This window comes from Fundulus heteroclitus, chromosome 5 (genome assembly GCF_011125445.2).
Source record: "Fundulus heteroclitus isolate FHET01 chromosome 5, MU-UCD_Fhet_4.1, whole genome shotgun sequence".
Taxonomy (NCBI): Eukaryota; Metazoa; Chordata; class Actinopteri; order Cyprinodontiformes; family Fundulidae; genus Fundulus; species Fundulus heteroclitus.
Genome location: NC_046365.1, coordinates 5,461,736 through 5,485,156, shown reverse-complemented (window position 1 = coordinate 5,485,156; position 23,421 = coordinate 5,461,736). Strand labels below are relative to the sequence as shown.

At 42.3% G+C, this 23,421-nt stretch overlaps 2 protein-coding genes across 2 annotated transcripts; both read left to right on the top strand.

Annotated features, from left to right (window-relative positions):
- The first annotated feature begins 1,901 nt into the window (after positions 1-1,901).
- LOC105918403 (probable ATP-dependent RNA helicase DDX5) lies at positions 1,902-11,088 on the top strand. Its single transcript, XM_012853481.3, has 13 exons — positions 1,902-2,076; positions 4,292-4,472; positions 4,623-4,719; positions 4,827-4,960; positions 5,155-5,220; positions 5,374-5,515; positions 5,608-5,768; positions 5,919-6,091; positions 6,567-6,677; positions 6,829-6,890; positions 6,973-7,032; positions 8,504-8,725; positions 10,295-11,088. The coding sequence occupies exons 1-13, from the start codon at positions 2,036-2,038 to the stop codon at positions 10,741-10,743; spliced, it is 1,899 nt and encodes a 632-aa protein (XP_012708935.2). The 5' UTR covers positions 1,902-2,035; the 3' UTR covers positions 10,744-11,088.
- A 1,379-nt stretch (positions 11,089-12,467) lies between these two features.
- Positions 12,468-19,963, top strand: polg2 (polymerase (DNA directed), gamma 2, accessory subunit). Its single transcript, XM_012858368.3, has 8 exons — positions 12,468-13,217; positions 13,332-13,437; positions 16,862-16,967; positions 17,717-17,902; positions 18,653-18,790; positions 18,875-18,955; positions 19,090-19,190; positions 19,294-19,963. The coding sequence occupies exons 1-8, from the start codon at positions 12,761-12,763 to the stop codon at positions 19,457-19,459; spliced, it is 1,341 nt and encodes a 446-aa protein (XP_012713822.2). The 5' UTR covers positions 12,468-12,760; the 3' UTR covers positions 19,460-19,963.
- The last annotated feature ends 3,458 nt before the right edge of the window (positions 19,964-23,421 follow it).

Below are 23,421 nucleotides of genomic sequence, written 5' to 3'. Positions count from 1 at the left end.
TTGCCGCAGCATTTTGAATCAGCTGAAGACTTCGAACTGCATTTTGTGGACTTCCTGATAGTAAAGAATTACAATAGTCCAGCCTTGAAGTAACAAATGCATGGACTAGTTTTTCAGCATCACTCCTGGACAGAATGTTTCTAATTTTGGCGATATTCCGGAGGTGAAAAAAGGAAACTCTGGAAACCTGTTTAATATGGGATTTAAATGACATGTCTTGGTCGAAAACAACACCAAGATTTTTAACTTTATTACCAGAGGCCAAGTTAATGCCATCCAGATTAAGGGATTGATTAAGAACTTTATTTTTTGAAGACTCTGGCCCAAAGATTACAACTTCTGTCTTGTCAGAATTTAAGTGCAGGAAATTTAAAGTCATCCAGCTTTTGATGTCATCAAGACATGACTGCAGTCGAAGTAATTGATTGGATTCATCAGGATTTATGGATAAATATAGCTGAGTGTCATCAGCATAACAGTGGAAATTAATCCCATGCTGTCTGATAATTTTGCCGATCGGAAGCATATATATAGTAAATAGAATTGGTCCAAGAACTGAACCCTGTGGTACTCCACAAGTGACCCTAGAGTTTGAGGAAGATTTATTATTAACATGAACAAACTGGAATCTGTCCGACAGATAAGATTTAAACCAGCCTAATGCTTTTCCCTTAATCCCTACAGTATGCTCAAGTCTTTGTAGGAGAATATTGTGATCAACTGTATCAAATGCAGCACTGAGATCTAACAGGACAAGTATAGACACAAGTCCATTATCTGAGGCCATGAGAATATCATTGGTGACCTTCACCAGAGCTGTTTCAGTGCTATGATGAGCTCTGAAGCCTGACTGAAACTCCTCAAGTAGGTCATTACTTTGTAAATGTTCACATAGTTGATTAGCAACTACTTTCTCAAGAATTTTAGATAAGAAAAGAAGATTAGATATAGGTCTGTAATTTACTAACTCATCTTGATCAAGAGATGGTTTCTTAAGTAAAGGTTTATTAACAGCTATTTTAAAAGCCTGTGGTACATATCCATTTACCAAGGATAGATTAATCATGTCTAAAATAGGACCACTGATCAGAGGGAATACCTCCTCAAACAACCTAGTTGGGATTGGGTCTAACATACAGACCCAGAATCTTGAGAGATGTTCTCTCAAGATTCATGACAAGAAAACCCGTTTTATTCTGGTAATGTTCTTACCGAGTATAATCTAAGTTTTAAAAATGTAGACATGTACACAAAAAACAGGAAAAACATCACTCATTTAATTGTTCGGGGTGAGTGTAGAGCTCCGAAATGCAGAACCTCTTTTGGTACATCAGCATTCTCGAGTGTGGCAATCCAACAAAACTACTCAGATGCATAAACTTTCACAAGTTTTCCCATCTGACAAAACAATGGCTTCTCTCAAATCAAACCTGTTTTCAGCCTGCAGTGGAGTTTATAGATGTTATGAATGATTGCACATGATTTGTGTCTGCTAATGTATATGTATTCATGTTTTTATAATGGGCTGTTTTATCAAATAGCATCAGACTGTTTTATACATTTTTAACACCTTCTGGTCCAGGGACTGTATAATTAACACTAGCTTTAAGCTGTTACAATGCGTCTCTCCTTTCTGGGGCGAATGTGTACCATACCCACTCCCTGTTTAAATAAATAAATAAAGCTAAAGAATAAATAAATATGTACCAAAGGATCTTGAGTATCATTAAAGCCCACAGCTACCGTCCCATCAGTGATATTTGCACCGCATTTTGAGGGTCCTTAAAGAAATAATAATAAAAAAAAGTTATACCGACATAAAGTAGGACCACAAAGAACGTTACTGGGACGCGCATGAATACGTCTGTTAGCCGCCTCCTCTGACATCATTTCCGCCCTGATGGTATGCTTTTGTGAACCGGCCGGCATTTTCTTTTCACCCGGTTCTAGTAACAGCTCTCGTTGTTCGCCAGGCTGATTGTCCGAGCAACGACATTTTCACACAACCCACCTTTCCACAACAACCTCCTAAACAATGCCTGGCTTTTCAGACAGAGACCGGGGCAGAGATAGAGGGTATGTTTGACTTTAGTTGCCTTTTTAAATGTTATTTGCAGCTTATCTGTTAGCCAACTGATGGCGTCGGTTTCACGGCCGTGTTTTCTAGAAATAATTTTTGATGGGTGTTTTGAGCAGTTGTTACCGCTGGATGATTTAGTGGGCTTTTTGGATTAAATTGCGACCGTTGCCCTGCCGCTGGGACGTGTGCTGCTCGGAGGGTTTCCCAAATGTTCGCCTCTCGGTCCCGGACATCGGAGCTAAAATGGCAGCGAACGGCGGCCTTGTGTCTGCGGCTGAGCGGCAGCCTGCGCCGTTCCCTCTCCGGCCCTGTGACGCAGTCAGCTTTTATCTCGCGGATGTGTTTTCGGGGGCAAAAAACCGCGTGAAACGGGCTCGTTTCCTGGGCAATGTTCTTCACGCCGGAGTGTATTTGGCCTGAGGTGAAAGGCAGCCTCACGCGCCCCCTTGTTTTTACCGTGTTTTTAAGTAGGTCACCCTGCCGTTTCCCGGTCAGTGTGTTATGAACACCCGGTTACAGGAGCACAAGCCCTGACCCCATTACATGCTGACGCCCCTTCCGAGCCTCTGCGTCAAGACTTTGACACAATAACGCTTTAAAATTACACATTTGTGACTAATGTAAAAAAATAAAAATAAAAATTCGTAATAATTAAATGTCTTCAAATCTAACTCGTGACCAAAGCTGATGAAGACTGGTTGTGTGACGGATCACAACATTCAGCATGTGTCCCTTTTTTTTTTTTTTTTTTGTCATTTTCATTTACACCGCTACCAACTATTAACATGCCTGTTCCACTGAAGTGTGATGGATTTGGTTTAAAAAAAATGTTGACTGTGCGTTTCAACAGAGGCACCAGTAATGTAATTGTTTTAATTACTTCCTGGTAATGACGTCACGGCCTCTCTGAGGACAGTAAGTGCAGGTGACAACACATGCACCATTCCATGTGCAGAAATGTCAGAAAGGGAGGACTAGATCTAACTGCGATCTGCAACCTGTGGCTCTTCTTTGGACCTTCCACAGCGGCGTTTAAGAACTAACTAAAAATTAAGAACCAACTAATGTTTTAAAAGTGGATATGATGACAAATGCAGTTTATAGCAGTATTTTTCATCGTATAATTGCACTTGATTTCCTCAACTGAATGACACTAAAATACCAAAAATAGTTTTTAAATCAATTTTCTTGTCATTAGATTGAAAACTACATGCTTTGTTTTTTACATAACTTTCCAGGAATATGAGCATCCCATTGAACGCTTTTCTTACAAAAAAATAGTGTTTTTTTTTGTTTTTCTGTTTTGTTTTTTTACAACAAATTTCTATAGTAGATATTCAACAAAAATATAAGTACATTATATTGCACAGCCCAGATTCAAATTTGTGGCTCAAAACAAGTTTTATTTAGGTGGACTGAGGGCGAAAATGACTCTTTGGATAATAAAGGTCGCAGACCCCCTGGTCTGCTCTAGACCCTTGTCAGATCATTTTAAGCAGGTATAGTCTTAATTTGAGAGGTGTGGCACACAACCAGTTTATATCCGTTTGGTTAAGAAATATGTCAGTGGCCTACCCAAAGTAAAACACGATTGGCTTTACTGGAAAGGTAGGAAATGGTAATTGTTTTATTTATGAGCTACATTAAGAAAAAAGCTTTTCATTTAAAACATACACCTATTTTATGGTCTCTACGCCACAGTCTCGCTGAATTCAAAATGTCCCCAGCCTGCCTTTAACAAAATAAAATAGCCAGTTATTACATATCTGTGTCTAAAAGTGTTAGTGGGCTCCTGCGTCCATCCAAACCGCCTGTCTGGTGAGGCTAAGCAGCAGTTGGAAAATCCAGCTGTCAAGAAAATAATCACTGATTAAAGCCAACATCTAACCCCATGTAGTTGATTTCTTCTAAGATTACATTCAATGGAACCTGGATCCTTTTCTAACTTTTAGCAGCCATGCAAGGCCTTGCCTAAGTGAATGCATAGGCATAATGAGCAGAGCGTCACAATATATGGAGTATATAACTAGCAGTATCAGTGTGTGCAGTTGCAATTGCAAAGGACTACTTGGATGCAATATGTGTCAGGATATTGAGACTCGTCGATGTCTGGCCAGTTGGATGGACTCCTAGCTGCCATTAATGCCCACACCTGACTTTGTTAGTAACGGCAGGTAATTGTAGGAACTGATGGTTTGACCTTCTGTGTAGGTATGGTGGTGGCCCTCCTCGTTTTGGTGGTGGCGGAGGAGGCAACAGGGGCGGCCCTCCTCCAGGAAAGTTTGGAAACCCTGGAGAAAGACTGAGGAAGAAACACTGGAACCTTGATGAGCTTCCAAAGTTTCAAAAGAACTTCTACCAGGAACACCCAGATGTCACACACAGACCCCCGGTGAGAGCATTTTAAAGCTACTTTTTATTCATAGCTTATTAACCGTTGCTATAAAAGTTATTCAGCTGATTGCAGCAGAGTGAAAAACTAATTTCATGTGGTCTTGCTTTACGTTGACCCTGGTTTCCTCCTTTCTCTTCCCTTTTATAGCAAGAGGTGGAACAGTACCGTAGAACCAAAGAAGTCACGGTCAAAGGCAGAGATTGCCCCAAGCCGCTTGTTAAATTCCACGAAGCTGCATTTCCAAGTGAGCCAAATCCTCCAACATGATTCTAACTCTGCCGTTATTTCCCGCTGATGTGTCCAGACGTTCTGTTGTTATCAGCAATAAACCTGAATGTCCCGTTTCCCCAGACTACGTCATGGATGTGATCGTTAAGCAGAACTTCACTGAACCAACTCCAATCCAGTCCCAGGGCTGGCCCGTCGCTCTGAGCGGCAAAGACATGGTCGGCATCGCTCAGACCGGCTCCGGGAAAACAATTGCAGTAAGTAACGTCGCCTTACTTCAAGTGTTTATTATTCTTAAGTGGATCTAATCCTGATGTCATAAAAGTCAACCATGCTATTTGATATTAAATGTTACAATCAGGACCTGTTCTAACATATTTGGCTGTTTGTAGCTATAAAATGCTCCGGCAGCTAAGTCATATGTCCAACTTAATCTTTTATTTCTTTTTAGTACCTTCTGCCGGCAATCGTTCACATCCAACATCAGCCGTTTTTGGAGCATGGCGATGGTCCCATTGTAAGTATGCGCTGAGCTGTAGTCTTCTGACTCTATTTGGGATGGAGGATATTGAAACAAGGAACTTAAAATCCAGCCTAAATGTAACTGGCAGCGGTGTTTGACTAAACAATAATGTGGTTGAGTGGCTGAAGTGGAATCTTGTCTGCTCAGTGCTTGGTGCTGGCACCGACCCGTGAGCTGGCTCAGCAGGTGCAACAGGTTGCTGCTGAATATGGCAGGGCCTCTCGTCTCAAGACCACGTGCATCTATGGCGGCGCACCAAAAGGACCACAGATACGGGACCTGGAGAGGGGTATGTCTGCTTTAATTTCACAACGTAGGGTCGCGTGTCTTACAGTCGTTTTCTCTTTTTATTCATTATTGTTGTTGTTTGCTTTGCTGAAGGAGTGGAGATTTGCATCGCTACCCCGGGCCGTCTCATTGATTTCCTGGAGTGTGGGAAAACTAACCTGCGCCGTTGCACCTACCTTGTGTTGGATGAAGCAGACCGCATGCTGGACATGGGCTTTGAACCTCAGATCCGCAAAATAGTGGACCAAATTCGGGTTGGTAGTGCTTTTGCCTTTCATTGAGAGCAGACAGCTGTAGACTGACACCACACTGTAGAACATAATGGCTCAGATTGACCAATCAAACTGCTAAAGTTTTTAAACAAATATGTAAGTAGAGTTGACGTTGTCCTTGTTCTGCATCAGCCCGATCGTCAGACCCTGATGTGGAGCGCCACCTGGCCTAAAGAGGTCCGTCAGCTGGCTGAGGACTTCCTGAAGGACTACGTCCAGATCAACGTTGGTGCTTTACAGCTCAGTGCCAATCACAACATCCTGCAGATAGTGGATGTCTGCAATGACATGGAGAAGGAGGACAAGTGAGTAGACGCCTCATATGGCACTTTTTCTACGGCCTCTTGCTTTGCCACTGCTACTCTACCTGAGATCCACTCCACTGTACCGCCTTTTGTTTTCCACAGAGGAGGTAACGCAGTAGCTTTAAGCCCCGCCTCTGTTTTGCACCCTGCTGCTGTAGTGTGGCACTAACTGAAGAAATAGTGGGAAACGGTAGAATTAAAAACGTAGATCAGGCTCTCATGTCTCTGTGTGTGTGTGTGGGTGGGTGATCCACCATGGCTCCGCTTTGCCCCTTGTAGCGGCAGACAAGCCGTCCCCGGCTGCGGGCTCTTGTAATGTTCTCGTTATAAACATTACAAGAGCTCCATGCGTGCTGGAGCTGTTTATTTCTCTTAAACGGCTCCTGCAGATGTGACTACCGTACGTTCAGTTAATTAAAAAGTCGGCAGACATAAAGTCTCGGGTTTCATTCCATGTACTTTTGTCGGTTTTAAGGCTGATCCGTTTGTTGGAGGAGATCATGAGCGAAAAGGAGAACAAGACCATTATCTTCGTGGAGACCAAAAGACGTTGTGATGAGATCACCAGGAGAATGAGAAGAGATGGGTAAGGCTCTCTGCCCTAATTTACTACATCTTCAGCCGTATGGGTTAACATTTATCTGGTGTAAAACTGCTCCTTTCTTAGTATGTATATATTAACCTTTGGACATGGCCAGCCCAGGTAAAAAGCTTTCTCTGTGCTCCGACTGCTGTAGGTGGCCAGCAATGGGAATCCATGGAGACAAGAGCCAGCAAGAGAGGGACTGGGTCCTTAATGGTAAGACTTTTTGGACATTCCCTTTGTAAAGCAGTGGGAAACAAGTTTGTTAATCAAAAGCCTTTGTTGTGTTTGTTTACAGAGTTCAGATTTGGCAAAGCTCCCATTCTTATTGCTACAGACGTGGCCTCTCGTGGTTTAGGTCAGTATGCGATCGGGCTGCAGGACGTATCAGTGTTTTCCTTATTTTAAAGAAAGTTTTTTGCTTTCTTTAACTTCTCTATGCATTTTCTGAGTTTTTCCTCACCTTAAGGTGGAGTCTTTGTGGCAGGCGCTAGGCATGACAGTCCCAGGCCTCGAGAGGGAGAAGGAGGACATATTGGAATTGCTCCACTGGCTTGCCACCCAGTGGGCCTAGAGAGGTGAACGCTCTTGTGTGCCAGTGATCTTCAAAAGGCTGCGTGGCTAAGCCTTTGTCTCTGATATGTTGTTGAAATACACGCACATCTGTTCTCAGTCCATGGATTTCACCCGACAAGTACCCATCCAGCTGGTTCCAACTCAAACATACAAAAATATACATCTATGCTTGAAGCTGTGACATTGGCCTTGCATGTTGTGTAAGAGGTTGCAGTTGCACAAGTCCCTTGTTTGAGATTTGGAACAACACGTTATCTCCAGGCGCTTGTTTTCTGTAGCATGGGTGTCAGCTTGTCAACATTTGGCAGCTGGTGTTTTATTTTTATTTTTTCTTGTTTTTTTTCTCGCGCTGGATTTCGTGAAATGGAGAGAGCAGTTAAAAAAAAAAATCTTTTTTCGTCTCTAAAACTTGAGACCTGGCACATGTGTTCAGGGGATAGTGGGAGCATCTAAAGAGGAGAATGAGAAAACTCAAACCAAAGTTCCTCCCTCGCCTGTGTTTTATAGTCATGTCGAGACCTGCCAACGAGAGACATTTTCTCAAGTGAACACTGGCTTCTTAGAAGATCTTGCCTCGATGAAACTGATGGGGGAGGCGGGGCGGGGGGTTCACTTTACGCTCGGATTGGAGTCCCACAAGGTTCACTGCCGGGACTCCTTTGGTTGCGCTTTGAACGGGATCCCCTGTTAATTGGTGCGTAGTCTGGTTTGTCTTGGCAAGACGTGCAGTGCGGCCTTTAATATCCAGGTTCTTACGAGGGTGTGCTGGGGAAAAAGCCTAAACCTGCAAAAACGAACCACTCAATGGTCCTATATTGGCACATGAGGAGGTCCCAGTGCACACGCTTGGCCCAACTGCGTAGAAGCTCCTGGATGTCACTTGACAATATGTGGGGGATTTCGCTGCATTGGGAAGGACTAGTGAATGCATACTCCTTTTATGGTAAGACTTAAATCTATCTTTGTCTCCCTGAGTAGTCGAGGGAGAACGTCCTTGAATCTCTTGATTAGGGTAAGCAATAGGAGTGTGCATCGTTTCTCTCTTCCCACAGTAGTATTCCCACGGAGTAGATGTATGTATAAACACTCCTCTGTTGCCTCTAACGCCATCTTTTTCCCTCCGCAGCCAAGTAACCACTTTTCTCTCCCCAGCGTTCACAGTTGCTAACTTTTCCCTTTGGTCTGGCTGTTGTGGTGTGCAAACTCCTGTGGCCTCCTATGTATTGTTTTGCCACACTGCAACACTTTCACAGATGTGGAGGATGTGAAATTTGTCATCAATTATGACTATCCTAACTCCTCCGAGGACTATATCCACCGCATTGGCCGCACAGCCCGCAGTCAAAAAACGGGCACCGCCTACACCTTCTTCACCCCCAACAACATGAAACAAGCCAGTGACCTGATCTCTGTGCTGCGCGAGGCTAACCAGGCCATCAATCCCAAGCTGCTCCAGATGGCAGAGGACAGAGGAGGTAAAGTCACATTAAGATTCATCTAGTAAAACTGGTCGTTTCTGATCTACAGGCGCATCAATGAGGTGGAATGTCATGACTCGAAGATTGATTATACACGGATATATTTTAGACATTATCATTACTGTTTGGTTATGGTTTACAGTTAATAACCCAACCTAGTTTCTCAGAAAAATACATGGAGGCAAATGGTTGCTTTGATGGCTGCCTTCAGGTCATCTTCATGGTTTGAGCTGGTGTCTCATCTTCCTCTTGACTCCACTTCATAGTCTTCCTGTGGTAGGAACGAACGGCCCGTCAGCCACATGCGGCTCAGCTTCTGTCTGTGTTCGACTTCTTTATCCAGCGAGGGCGTTTTATTCACCTCTGCTGTTCAGCCATTTTTATTGTAGTTACTTAGTCGATCCATTAGGGGGAGCACATTTAATTGGAAAAGTCATTTTGGGTTGCTCCTCTACTTCAAAGAAGGGTAGAAAACAATGGCTGCCTCGTTACTGAGGTTTACAATAAAGGTTACAGTAAAGCTGGTTTATTAATCATTCTTTTAATATCTGTGGGAGTAAGTATTCAGCTTGACCACAGGGTCAGGTTAAGAAAGAGGGCGTCGCCCTACAATGTTCCTGAGGACATTTTGTGATTTCAGCTGTCTCAATTTTCAACTAATTGGTTAATGAATAAGTAAATCTGCAATGAATATGTTAAGCTGTTTAGGTGTATGTCAGGAGGTATTTTACTTATTAAAAATGTGTGGACGTTTTGTTGTGAGTCTTTGCAATGCTGATGGATTTTATTCTGACTCTGGAACCAGTTGGCCAGCCCTGCTTTATAAAATTTAACTTAAGTCACTTTGCTGGCCAGTCAACCACAGTGATACCATTTTTATTAAAACAGGTACTAGTACTTTAGGCATGTAGCAAGTCCACAGGAAAAGTTTCTGCCGTGGACTCTGGCTCAGAATTTAACATGAGGAAAGCAGCAGCCCCTGTCCTGCATACCCCTGAGGCTCTTGAGGCTCTGACTCCATATGCAGTCCATGCCTTATGAACTTTCTTAGCTGTAGTTAGGCCTGCTGCATGTGCATCACTTTCTACGGTTTTTCCTCCCAATTTTGCACTAACGTGTCTTGATCCAGCTTTCTGTGAACAGCTTCTTAAGCAACGACCTTCTGAGGCTTACTCCCTTTGGAAGGGCTCGCAGTATTTTTTTGTTTTAAACTGGTCTTGGTGTGAAATGTTCCTAGAAATCAAAATGATGGTTCAGTTAAAAAAAAAATAAAACCTAATCATCAAAATAACAAATCATTTATGCAACACTTAAAATAATGTACCTGCATGTGGGATCTAGGTTTTGCATTGAATTATTGAAAGGTTTGATATTGTGACTTGCTGAGCTCCGTCTGTGCTGCATAATAGCACTGAGACCAGTTATCCTGTCTAGTTCAAAGCCTCAGCGCGTCCCTGGGGGAGATTTTACTTGTCATTTTAATCCTTTTAGCGTTTTCTCCACTCTCATTCTCTCATTGTAATGCATCCATTCTTCTTTCTCCTGTCCTGTCTTCCTCTGATACAGGTCGCGGACGGGGGGGAAGAGGTGGTTACAGGGATGATCGTCGCGATAGGTATTCAGGGGGCGGCAGAAGCAGTTTCGGCGGCGGCGGTGGCTACAGGGACAATGACAGAGGGTTCGGCAATGGGCCCAAGACCGCCTTTGGGGGAAGCAAAGCCCAAAACGGTGGGAATTATGGAGGGGGCAATAGCAATTCTGGCGGTAACTATGGCAACAGCAATTACAACAATAGCAATGGACAGGGTAATTTTAGCGCTCCACCAAACCAAGGTGGCTTCGGTAACCAGAACTTCCAAGGCCCCCCTCAGTTTGGCGGCATGCCAAGGGGCGCCCAGAACGGCGCCAACCACCCGCCGTTCCCCTTCAACTCCCAGCCACCACCACAGAGCCAGCAGCCGCCTCCCCCGCCACCGATGGTGCCCTACCCCATGCCGCCGCCATTCTCTCAGTAAATATGTATATTCACATTATAAAACCGACATGACTCTTGCTCAGTCTCAGATCTTACCGTGCGATTCTCCTATTCTTTGTATGGTTTAACGTTGTTTTTGCTTACAGCATGGTTGGAATTATTCAGTAAACCCAGAAGAGTAAATGGGATCATAGTCTCCCATAGTGTAAACATGATTACTGCACTTTTCCTGGATTGTATTTTTTATTTTTTTTGTTACATTCCTCAGTAATTTATTTTTACTAGGGTAATCCTGTGTTTTCACTTTCAGTTTAAAGTGATGTTATGAAAATCGTATCAAAGGGTGCCTGTGGCCCCTTTTTAAATAAAAATGAGAAAATCCAAACCTGTCTGGTGTTGAATACTTGAGGAGATGGGTGTGTTGTCTCTTTTTAATACATCGATGCATATTGAGAACAGCATCTCTACATCACAGATTCTGAATGTTAAAGCTAATTCTGTTTGTAAGTTTGCTGTTTTTTTTTTTTCCATCAGTTGTACTAAAGCGGATTTGTTTGTAAGTAAAGCAAACAACTTTAAGCAAGAGTGGACAATAAAAAATCTGGTGTAACATAGGGTTTTTTCCTTTTTGTAGAAGTACTTTGTACTTATTTAAGAAAATTTGATTCAAAGAGTACACAGTATAAGCAGACCTCAGTTCATCTTCCACATTATCAGCAAAAGAGTGTACTAGTTTACATTATGGGAAAAATCTAATGCAAATATAAAAAAATATATATAATTGCAATAACATATTTTGCAATTTTAAAACTATCACTCTAGTCCAGGGTTTAGGCAACTTTTCAATTCTAAACCATTTTCCCACGCTGCTACATAGTACAATTTAATTCAAAAATACAGAACCCTTGGGGGAGGGGGGATGACTTTCAGTGCTATTTTTTTTTATCTTTTATTTAACAATTTCAAAATGAAAATTCAAACAATATAAGTACAAGTAAACATAAGATGTCATCCAAAACAGCTGGTAGGAAACAGAAAGTTAAAACTAACAATTTTTTTTTTTTTTTACCAGTATCTTAATTGAAGCGTATAGATATTTTAAGTCATTCTGAAATGCTTGAAAGTTTGGAGAAACCTTAACGAATCTGCACTTGAGTACATAAAATTTTCCAATAATAAAAATATTATTACACAGGAGTTCCACATCCTTGTTTTGACAAGTAACACCAAATTTAACATCTTTATATTCAAAATTTGGTACCAAATTTTTTTGTTGACAGCCATTCATACATTTCCTCCAAAAGGACTTAACCAAACTGTAGAAAAGATGTTCCTGAGTTTCTAAATCTTTTTGACAAAAGTTACATACATTGCTGTCAAACTTGAACCTTAAACTTACGACTGCATGTTGATAAATGTAATTTATAGTTTTAAAGAAAACTTTCATCTTTGGTAACAAAGGAAATGAGGAAAAAATCTGGTTCTTATTTTAATGACGTCCGTAAATGTCATATTTCTTTTTACTGGAAGAGGAACAAATTCCATTATTCATATGCTCTCTTAACATTTTTGTTACATTCGGAATCCGTAAAGTTGTATTTCCACTTCAGAGAGTGGGAAACACAGGTGTTATATCTGAATACTGAAACCATTCCTTTAACCAGACTGAACATAGTCGTGCGAGAAAACGTAATTTCAGGCGGAACTACACGACAGCGGCATCTAGTTGCCTAGTAACGAGAGTTCCGCGCGCCATAACCCGGATGTCAATGATTCAGTTCCGGTTCTAGTAAACACGCTGTGTGTCTGTGCATTCATAGATACTTTACCCCACTGGGGGTTTTGTAGGTTTTCCAGGTGTTATCATTACTGCGTGTATTATCGGTTCAGCAGCGACTGGAACAAACACCGAATTTCGTGCCGTAAACGCAGCGGGCTGTGGCGCCGCTCAGCCTAGCTACCCGCAGAGCCGTCCCTGTGGTCCGGAAGGTGCAGATAAATGATTTCGCCCCTGACGTAGCCTGATATCTGGACCGGGGGGTCTCCCCGCCGTCAGCATGCTGGCTCAGGGGGTCGGACGCTGCTTGCTGCCGCCGCGTTCACGTCCAGCCGGGAGCAGCAGAGGACTCTGCAGCGCCGCAGCCGCCGATGCCTTGGACCGGGTCCGGGCGCTGCTGCAGCTCTGCGCCGACAGACACTACATCTGTCCCGGAGAGAGCAACGCGGAGATGTTCCGGAGAGGCTGGAGCTGCGGCTACGGACCGCTGGGCGTGGAGCTGAGGAGAAACCTGCTGCAGCAGTGGTGGCACTCAATGAGCGGCTCCAGGGCGCGGGTGTTCGCCGTGGACACTCCGAGCAGCAGCGTGGAGAGAGGAGCTGGTGGAGCCCGGGTGGTTGGATCCGAGCTTTTCCAGCAGATACTCGGTCAACCCGAGCTGAGCGGAGAGCGGCTCGCCCAGGAGCTGAGGAGGCTGCTGCTGAGCGCTCCATCTCTGAGGCCAAGCCTGCTTCAAGGTAGGAACAGCGCATCCTCCTTTAGATCGCAGCTGTAAATGATTTGAAATGGATGGAGTAAGTTTTACTTCCGGGCTTTGTGTCAGGCATGAATGGCTGGCGTTATGTTTGCAGGTGCCTTGGAGCAGTTTGTGCCCTCACTGGAGATGGTGAACAGAAAACTCCCGTTCGGCCTGGCTGAGGCAGGTCTGTGCTTCCAGCCTTCAGATGGCTCCGGTTGGTGAGGCTTTAGATGTCATCTGTGATATTTGCAGACTGCAGATCTTTCCTGTTGGATGGCTGTGTTTACATTTAAAGGTCAAGTAAGAGGCTGAAGTAATTAAGGCACCCTAACATTTTTTGCCCTGTGCACATTCTCGGCTATCCGGGTCATCACAACAGCAAACAGGCTTAAATCCGAGGCAACAGTTAATTTCTTTCTGAAAACGTTTCGACACCCATCCAGGAGTCTCTGTCAGTCCTGGTGGCTCACACTGAGCAACCTGCAGTAGGAGCGCTGCTGTTTGTGAGGACATGGAGGCCTGTCTTCCTAAGTGCGTTCTAGGTCAGATGTATATCAATGACCCACCCGTCACTGTCCTGGGTCGTTCGGAGCTATTGCTTGGTGTGAGTGGAGTTCGAGGCAAGATTCAGCAATCCATCTGCACCTCAAGAACAAAGGACACTCTTTTAATGACAATGATGTCCAGATCTTGGACAGGGAGAACAGATGGTTTGAAAGAGGGGTGAAAGAAGCCATCATGGTTAAAAAGAGAAAAGCCGTCACTAAACAGAGAAGAGGATTGAGCTTCCACCTCCCCAGTGTTTACAGCTCAGTCCTCCATCACATCCAGAGAGATTACATCAGCATCTCATCATGATCCAGGTGACCATGTTCTCCACTCACACCAAGCAATAGCTTCTAATGACCCAGGACAGTGGCTGGTGAGCCATTGATCTGCATCTGACTGAGAATGCACCTAGGAGGATGGGTTGGTGCGCTGCTTAAAAACAGCAGTGCTCCAACTGCAGGTTGCTCAGTGTGAGCTGCCAAAATTGCTGTTTGGTTTTGCGATGAGTCAAATAACTAAGAATCTACACAGGCATGTTGCAGGAAGTTGGTTCACAAAGGGGAAATAATGTGATTTGCCACCTGTTAACACAACTTGGGATGAGTTTGACTCTGACTGACTGAGGTCTGTCAGGTAGAAAGGCCCCTGTCCCAATACTCACACTAAACCCTACGCACTTCTATGGAGTGTGTACCTGGTGGAAGTGCAAATAAGGGTGAGGGTGTGCAGGTTACAAGCCTCCAAAACAGGAGGATTGGAACATTACGGGGTATGTCATCAACTTCCACCTCTGTGCCATAACTGCGACACCAAAAATGACGGGACCATCATTGTTTTTGCAGTCTTTACTGCTAAAATTATTAAAATTGCAACAAGCAATTCTTTTGAGGGGGACAAATAGCAGGGACCAAAATGTGAGGATTGAGCACAGCAGAGCGGTTGTTACCAAAATTTAGAAATTAATGGAAAGTAATATTGTTAAATATGTTCTCCAAAAAATATTAAATAACAAGAAAATACGTTGTGTGCCTTCAATTAATGATAGCACCTTGATGTGACATTTTTTTTTTTATAAAAAAAATGTACAGAAAATAAGCAAAAACTAATAAAGACATTTGACATTTTTCATAACTAAACTGTGTTTTTTATAACTTCATCAGCAGCTGCTGTGAGGTAAATCAACATTGCAGACAGGAAGCATAACTGGTTGCTTACTTATTCAGAAACACACTTTCAGGTAATACAAAGTCAGTAAAATAGACATGCAAAACATTACTAGGTGCTTTCAGACATATTAAAAGTGCAAATACATCAAACAAATTCAACAAAGCAGATGGAATAAAATTAAACTGCCTGCTACTGTTTGCAGAAATTTCAGTTTTATAAGTAAAAATAAATTTATTTGTTCCAAGAAATTAAAATTGGTGATTAGTCATTTATATAATGTGGCAGGAGGATTTTAGGTATTTTTAGATCAGCTATTTTCACCTTCTGGTTCAAAACGTCACATGCAGCATTGAATTGTGGGTAATACACTTCTGTGAAGCCCGCATCAATGCGGACTTCACCAAAGTGTGGATGGAGGACACAAACAGGGCGGAGCGAGATAACACTGTAGAATCAGGACACAGTACGCACTCACACCCTCAGCAGAAACACGCATTTGAGGGGAGCAAGGGTGGAAGTGCGAGTACTGGGACAGGGTCAAAGTTCAACAGGCAGTTACAGGAAGGATGCTGGTCCAAAGGGGAGGGGCTTGGAAAGCAGCTCTTAGAGTATGTCAGAAGGCTGAACTGTGGTCCATGAACAGAATTCTCACCCACCTCCTTATTGGGTAGCCCTGACCAATGGCTTGCTGACGTAGGGAATAAGCCAATCACGCAACAGATACTCAATGTGTTTAGGGATCCAAACATGGTGAAGATGACCTTTCTTTGGCCAATATTTGAATTAGTTTGATCTGAAATATTTATGTGTGACAAAGATACAGAACATTTTAAAAATCACAAAAGGGGCAAAGTGTTTTTCTCACCACTGTAGAGACGTTGGACTGTTTGTTAGTGCCAGAAAATGCTGATCAATTGGGATTGTCATGCACAATCGTCTCTCTGGTTGGCATGGAACGGTCCGCAAAAGCTGCTACTGGGTCAAAAAAACGGAGAATGGTAGGACTGGTTCAAGATTGTATAAAGGAAACAGTAGATCAGATGACCTCCTATTACAACCATGTTATGCAGGCGTACAGCATGTTCAACTTTGATGTAGATGGGCTATAGCAGCAGTAGACCACACCTGGCGCTGCTCCTGTCAGCTAAGAGCAGGAACCTCAGGCTACAGATTAAACAAGCTCAACAAAATTGGACCGTAGTGGAGAAGAAGAACGTTGCCTGGTATTGATTTCACCAACATTCAGATGTTGGGGTCAGAATTTAGTATAGATGTGGTAAAAAGCATGGCTCTTCTTTGTTTTCATTCAATTATTTGGGCTGCTGATGGCTGTGGTGTAATGGTGCGTGGCGAAACTATTCTTAGCACAACTTGGTAGTTAAGCATCACTTAACCGTCACAATAAAGTGGCCGGTGAGAGTGTGGGTGCTAACCCTTCAGGCGTATTAGGACTGTGTCTAGAGTGGCTTTAAATAAATCATCAGTGGGCTATTTCTGATGCTATAGGAACATTAGTGGCTCTAGGATGGAAGGAACGATCTGGGATGATGTGGGAAATGGCGTGTCTGCCACAAGCTAACATGCTGCAAAAAGGGAACTACAAGTGGATTTGTCCCTGATTTGAGCTGCAAGTTTATATGATCTGCCTATGGAATAAGATTTGTGCACTTAAAATGGAAACAACTCATCTTCATCATCTTATTGCAAGTGTTCTACATCTAATTATCTTATTTTAGGGGATAAATACTCATTCCAATGGCAGATAATCTTATTTACCTGCTCAAATCAAGGATAAATACATTCATTTGAAGAAAATTGTACTTGTCGTTCCCTCTTTGCAGAGCAGTGTAGCATGAGGGACAGGTTAAATATGTCTGTCAGCACGCTGTCCAGTTGGACTGAGGGCATCTTTCTGTTTCCTGTCAGCTTGGCTGAGGTCAACCAGACGTCTCTGGTTTGGTTCTGCTCTCCTCGCACCTCTTCCCAGTGGCTGGATCACTGGGCACGTCACAGGCTGAAGTGGTGGAGGAAGGTGAGTATCGCCACATGATCAAAAATGGGAAAAACACGTCGCTGAGAAATAAATGAGAATCACATGAAAAGAGAAACATTTAAATAGACAAGAAAACCTAAAACTGGCTAGGCAAGGTCAGTTTATTTCTAAAGCACTTTTCAGTAACAGGACGATTCAAAGTGCTGCACATGAACAGAAAACCATGACAGAAGGAGATATTACATAGGAAAAGACAAACATTACATTAACAAAGGAATAAGCTAAGTAAATCCTTGACTAGACTTCTTTCACACATTAACAAACATACAGAAAGCATAAAAATAAAGTATTTAATTGTTTCTGTTCATAATGACTGTGTTGTATAATTCATATTTTCCTGGGCAACAGCATATCTCTTGTAAAACCTTTAGCTAAAAAACAATAGTATGTAATGCATTTGTGAATATGTTCAGTCTGCATGCTTTGCTGTTTGTTAAACATGTATTTTCAGAGGGAGCAGAAATCTCTAAAACAGTGATTCATATTTAATAATCATTGGGTTAAAGCTGGAATAATGATCAGTTCTGGATTTTGGAACGGGGATGATGAGGAAGCAATATGTATTTTTCTAATTATTGTTATAGAATAATATCTAGTGAGTAATGTTGTTAAATACAATTCAACTCCGAAGATCATGGCCAGATTATTATTAACCTTTGTGACTCACTTGGTTATTGGTTTCTGTGTCAGACTTCATTACATTGCGTCGTCCCTTTTGTTTCGTCCAGTTTGCCCTGTCCCCCTCTGACTTCAGCAGCGTTGAGGTGCCTGAGCATGAGCTCGAAGAGAACACGTCTCGGGGGATGAAGATCTTGTACAATTTCCCGTGGGGCCTGGAATCCCTGGAGACACTGTGGTGTCGAGGAGACGCAGAACTGCTTAAGGCATATAAGGGGGTCCGCAGCAAACTGCAGGTCAGCCTGATTCTTTTATTCCTTCTCAACATGAGCCTCCTCTTTCATGCTGTTTCACTCTGAGGTCTATGGTTGTCACCTCATGTTGTAATAAACGTTACACTTGATCTTCTGTTTTCCTGGGACAGCTTTAACTAATAGGAGAAGGGGTCTTTCAGATCACAGGTGCTAAGAAAATATGATTATATTTAACATTAATGCAGAAAAAAAACACTTTCACCTTACAACCCATCTGAATTAATACATGAAATGTGCGCTTCCAAAAAAAAAAACAGAAATTAGCATACAGATAGTGGTTTTATAGGTAAAATTGATGGCACAGAGAATTGAATTTTAAATTTAAATACATTTACAACTCACAAACAGCTGTACACTCTCCTGAGGTGTGTTTGTAGGAAGATGGTGCAAAATAACACTTAATTTCAAACTTTGCTGGCTGATTATATATTTGGCCTGCTGGATGGACTTTCACTGCATCTTACTTGCACAGCTGGTTTAGACCTGGAGGCCAAAGGTCAGGGAGGGTGGAGGGGGACATCATCACTTAGAGTAGTAAATTCAGCTTTATTGAAGGCAATATTGTCGTTGAATTATTAAACAATATCTTAATTTCTTAATAATGGAGTCCTGTGTCATTCGGAAAAAGGGTCCTGGCAAATATTGATGCCCTTTTTTGTTGATTTCACTGTTTTAATTATTTTCTCATCTTTGTTCACACGTAACCCTCGTGACTGTCTACCTGTGCTTCAGAGTCGAGACGGTCGAAAGTCCATTCCTCATGTTGTCTCTGTGAGCGGCAACATGGACCGCGGCGTGATGGCGTTCCTGTCCAACTCACTCCAGCTGCTCAGGAGAGAAGACAGCAAGAAGAGGCTGCAACACAGAAAGGTGATGCTGCTCAGCATCTCATCTGATACGCAGCGTTCTCTTTTAAAGAAATGTCTGACATTCAGTTTACCGTTTGATCTTTAGGTTCTAAAGATACATCCAGTGTTGGCTCCTGTCAAAGTGGCTTTAGACACTGGGAAGGGAGCCACAATGGAACTGAGGCAGGTGAGTATTTACTGCAGGTGTAACTGTAATTAGTTCAGTGGGGGGGGCTAAACTTCATCATTGGTTATGAAATTATCACAACAGCATACATAAAACGAGAGCAAATGTGTTGATGGTTTGAACATTTCCTGTAGGTCTGTGAGGGCCTTCTACAGGAGTTCCTGGAAGCCAGGATTTCTGCATGGCCGGGGTATCTTGACACGCTGCCAACATCATTAGAGCATCTGAATGCCAAGTAAATGCCTTTCTGTTCCACTGTCAGCGTAACAAAGACCTCAGTGGCATGGAAAGAGCACATGATGGACCCTTCTCTGTGTTTCTCTGTCCATGCATTACAGATACGATGAGATGGGAGTTCTCTTCACTGTGGTGATCGGTGAGAACACACTGGAGAGCGGCCTCCTGCAAGTCCGCAGCAGAGACACAACCATCAAAGAGACCATGCACATTTCCGAAATTAGGAACTTTGTTTTTAAATATATTTCTGCTGCTGAGAAATTCTGAAGAAGTAAGTCAACCATAAAGGACTTTCATCCCAGCAAAGCACTCAGCCCCACAGATAAGTCTCCTATAACAAGACTGGGAGAATTGTGAAGTTGTGGGTTAATGATTCTCAGTCATGGACTCTTCTAAAAAGGCTAAGAGAAGCTAAGAGCTTTGGAAGTATGGTGTGCTTTGTTTTCAGTAGGTAATTCCTCTTAGTCCTTTTAACACAAAGCTGAATAAAAAAGCAATGCTTCAATTCAGGCAGACCTCCAAAGGCAGCTGTTCTATCATATCCGTGTTTGATAACAAGATGGTTCATTAATACGTCATCTGTTCAAGTTGATTGATTTGTTATCACAAAGGGAGTTTCAATGAACAGATGAGCTGTTAAGTCAGACAAATTGCAAAACAATAAATGACCTTACATTAATATGGTTACATTACACAGTGTGGTTTGACCTGTTTACCTACGACTGCTATGGTGGATTATTTTTTATTCACAATAAAAACCGTCCGTCCGTCCGTCTGTCTTCTTCCGCTTATCCGGGGTCAGGTCGCGGGGGTAGCAGCCTCAGTAGGGAGGCCCAGACGTCCCTCTCCCCAGCCACTTGGGCCAGCTCCTCAGGAGGAACCCCAAGGCGTTCCCAGGCCAGCCGGGAGACATAGTCCCTCCAGCGTGTCCTGGGTCTTCCCCTGGGCCTCCTCCCGGTGGGACGTGCCCGCAACACCTCACCAGGGAGGCGTCCAGGAGGCATCCTGACCAGATGCCCGAGCCACCTCAACAGGCTCCTCTCGACGTGGAGGAGCAGCGGCTCTACTCTGAGTCCTCCCCGGATGACTGAGCTCCTCACCCTATCTCTAAGGGAGAGCCCAGACACACTAAGGAGAAAACTTATTTCAGCCGCTTGTATCCGGGATTTCGTTCTTTCGGTCACGACCCAAAGTTCGTGACCATAGATGAGGGTAGGAACGTAGATCGACCGGTAAATCGAGAGCTTCGCCTTTTGGCTCAGGTCTCTCTTCACCACAACGGATCAGTACAGCGCCCGCTTCACAGCAGACGCTGCACCAATCCGCCTGTCGATCTCCCGCTCCATCTTCCCCTCATTCGTGAACAAGACCCCAAGATACTTGAACTCCTCTCAATAAAAACTGTTAAGACACTAAACTGCATCATCAGCTCATTTTCAGTGTTTTAAGGACTTTTGCTTGGGATCATTAATACATACCTGATTTTATTGATAATTTAATGAACATTGTGTGAAAACATCTTCCTGTTCCACAGGCTTTACCCGTTGTTCATTGGATGGTCATTGCTTTGCTAAAGGATTCCCACCCATTCAACTTTCACACATTTTGTCACACTACAACTGCTAACTTCTTTGTGTTTTGTTACGACTTTATCTGTGGGACAACCATGGAGTGGAATCAAAATTTCTACAGACCGAAATCTAAAGAGTGGAGCTTCTACTGGTATTAAGTTATCTTTACTAAAAACTCTCCAAATAAAATAAAACCGAGGCAGCCTGTTACCTTCAGAAACTTTTAAATTTTATAAATAAAGACATTTGATCATTTGATCAGCTGTCCGGTGAAGGTTTTATATTATTATAATTTTTATTTTTCTTAGAGGACTTGAGCTTTATGACGATAAGGTCAGGACTAAGTTGTAAAAACTTTTTAAAGCAATGTTGGGTAATAGAATAAGCCTAGCTTCGAACATCAAGCAGCCATGGTGCTCTGAGGGGTTGCCGTGAACCACAGGTCAGATCGGCGGATCTGTTCACACAACTATTAGTCATGCACGCTCTACAATCAGGGCATTTATGGAAGAGCGTCAAGAAGAAAGTCATTGTTGAGTCAAAGCACAAAGAAGAAGTTTGCTTGAAGTTTGGCCCAATTAATGTAGAGGACGGCAAACATGTTGAAGAAGGTGCTCTACTCAGGTGAAACCAAAAATGTACTTTTTAGCCTACATGCAAAGAAAAAAATCTGGGTGTAGATTTGCACTGAATGGTTGAAGAAACATTTGTGGGGAAAAATGTTTTTTCTAGAATGGTTAATCTTGATTGTCACATCGAAATGCCTAAAACTTCTCTATCAGATGTCTGTGTGGGCATGTCCTTTTTTTTTTTTTACGTTGAAACGTAAATAAAATACAGAGCTGTGAAGATCATGTGGTTGGCCTGTTTCTCTATTCACATATAAGACTAATGCTGCACATCACCCTGAACACACTAACCCACAGGAAAACCTAGTGGTGAGAGCATCAGGCTGTGGGGAGGTTTTTCTTCAGCAGAGACTGGAATGCTAGTCAAAGTTGATGAAATCCAGAGCAGTCCTGGAAGAAAACCTTTCATGCTCTTACAGGCTTGAGACTGGGCTAGTGGTTCACCACACAGGGAGACCTTAACGGTATGAAATGGTATGGTGCAGATCCAAGCATACTCATGTGTTAGAATTGCCCGGTCAGGAAAAGTACAGCCTCAAAAGGGCTGAATAAAAAATGGATTTAGACGGAAGAAATGTAATATTGCACATATTTTCTGCATAAAAATCCTGATAACATACATTGTAGTGTGAGGGGCTCTGAGTACTAGGTTTCTCTTCTGTGTGTTTGCTTGGGGCTGGTTATAGTTTACATGCAGTTGATTTCATATCTGTTAAAATACAAATCTCAACTGGAAATCTTTGTGAGAAATCTGAAAAGATACACCTGGTTTAAAGGCAAGGCAAGGCAAGGCAAATTTATTTATATAGCACAATTCAGTACAAAGACAATGCAAAGTGCTTTACATGATTAAAATATAGCAAAATAAAACAGAATAAAAGCAAGTAGGAATAAAATATAGATAGAAAATAGAACAAAAAAGTGGTGATTCAGTTAACTAGGACAGTTGAAGGCAATTTTAAACAAATGTGTTCTTAATCTTGATTTAAAAGAACTCAGGCTTTCCGCACTTTTACAGTTTTCTGGAAGTTTGTTCCAGATAATTGGAGCATAGGAACTAAATGCTGCTTCTCCATGTTTGGTTCTGGTTCTAGGTATGCAGAGCCATAGATATCCATAATAAAGGCTAGATGTCTCGTCCGCGCTGCTGGCCAATGAGGGTCGACGTCCGCACATGGCGGCCATCTTGCCACAGGCAGCTCGCTCATTCATAAGTTTCAAGGGCGCATGTACTTAAATAACCATAACGATTCTGTTTGGTTTGTTAAACAAAAGTCAGACATGTAGTTATGACACTGCACACTTATGAATAATTATATGGCAACATGAGATATATATATATATATATATATATATATATATATATATAAACACTTTTATTTGGGTGTGATTAATTATTTCACAGTCCTAATTTATTTATATTTACATACATACTTTTATAATATGAATGAATGAATGAATCAAAACTTTATTGTCATTGTCACAAGAACAACAAAATTTAAAAAAGTGCCATCGATCCGTGCATATGTTTAAAAAAATAAAAATAAAATAATAATAATAAATAAATAACAAATAAATCTCTGTCCCACAATTTACACACAATATAAGAAATAAATAACAAATAACTGATAAGAACAACTAATAAATAAAAAATAGCACATTCTCACACACATAATCCATTATAATTAATGGTTATTTTTGGTTGAATTTAGTTTTGTTATTGCTGTCGGGTAAAAACTGTCTCTAAAACGGTTGGTTCTTGTTCTGATTTCTCTGTATTGTCTGCCCAATATTACTGTTATAATAAAATATGAAATTCTGACAAAAATCTGTCCTGTGACATCACAGGACAGCTTTTTCAGAGCCCGTCACACAACAAATCCTGCAATAAGAGTTGGTATATTAAAATAATTTATAATAACCATTGGGAAATTAAGGGAACATTTATCTTTTTGGACCATTGTGAGATTGATTTCCCTCAAATTTACACCAAAGATGAATTGTCATACAAACGTTATTGGTGTCAGTA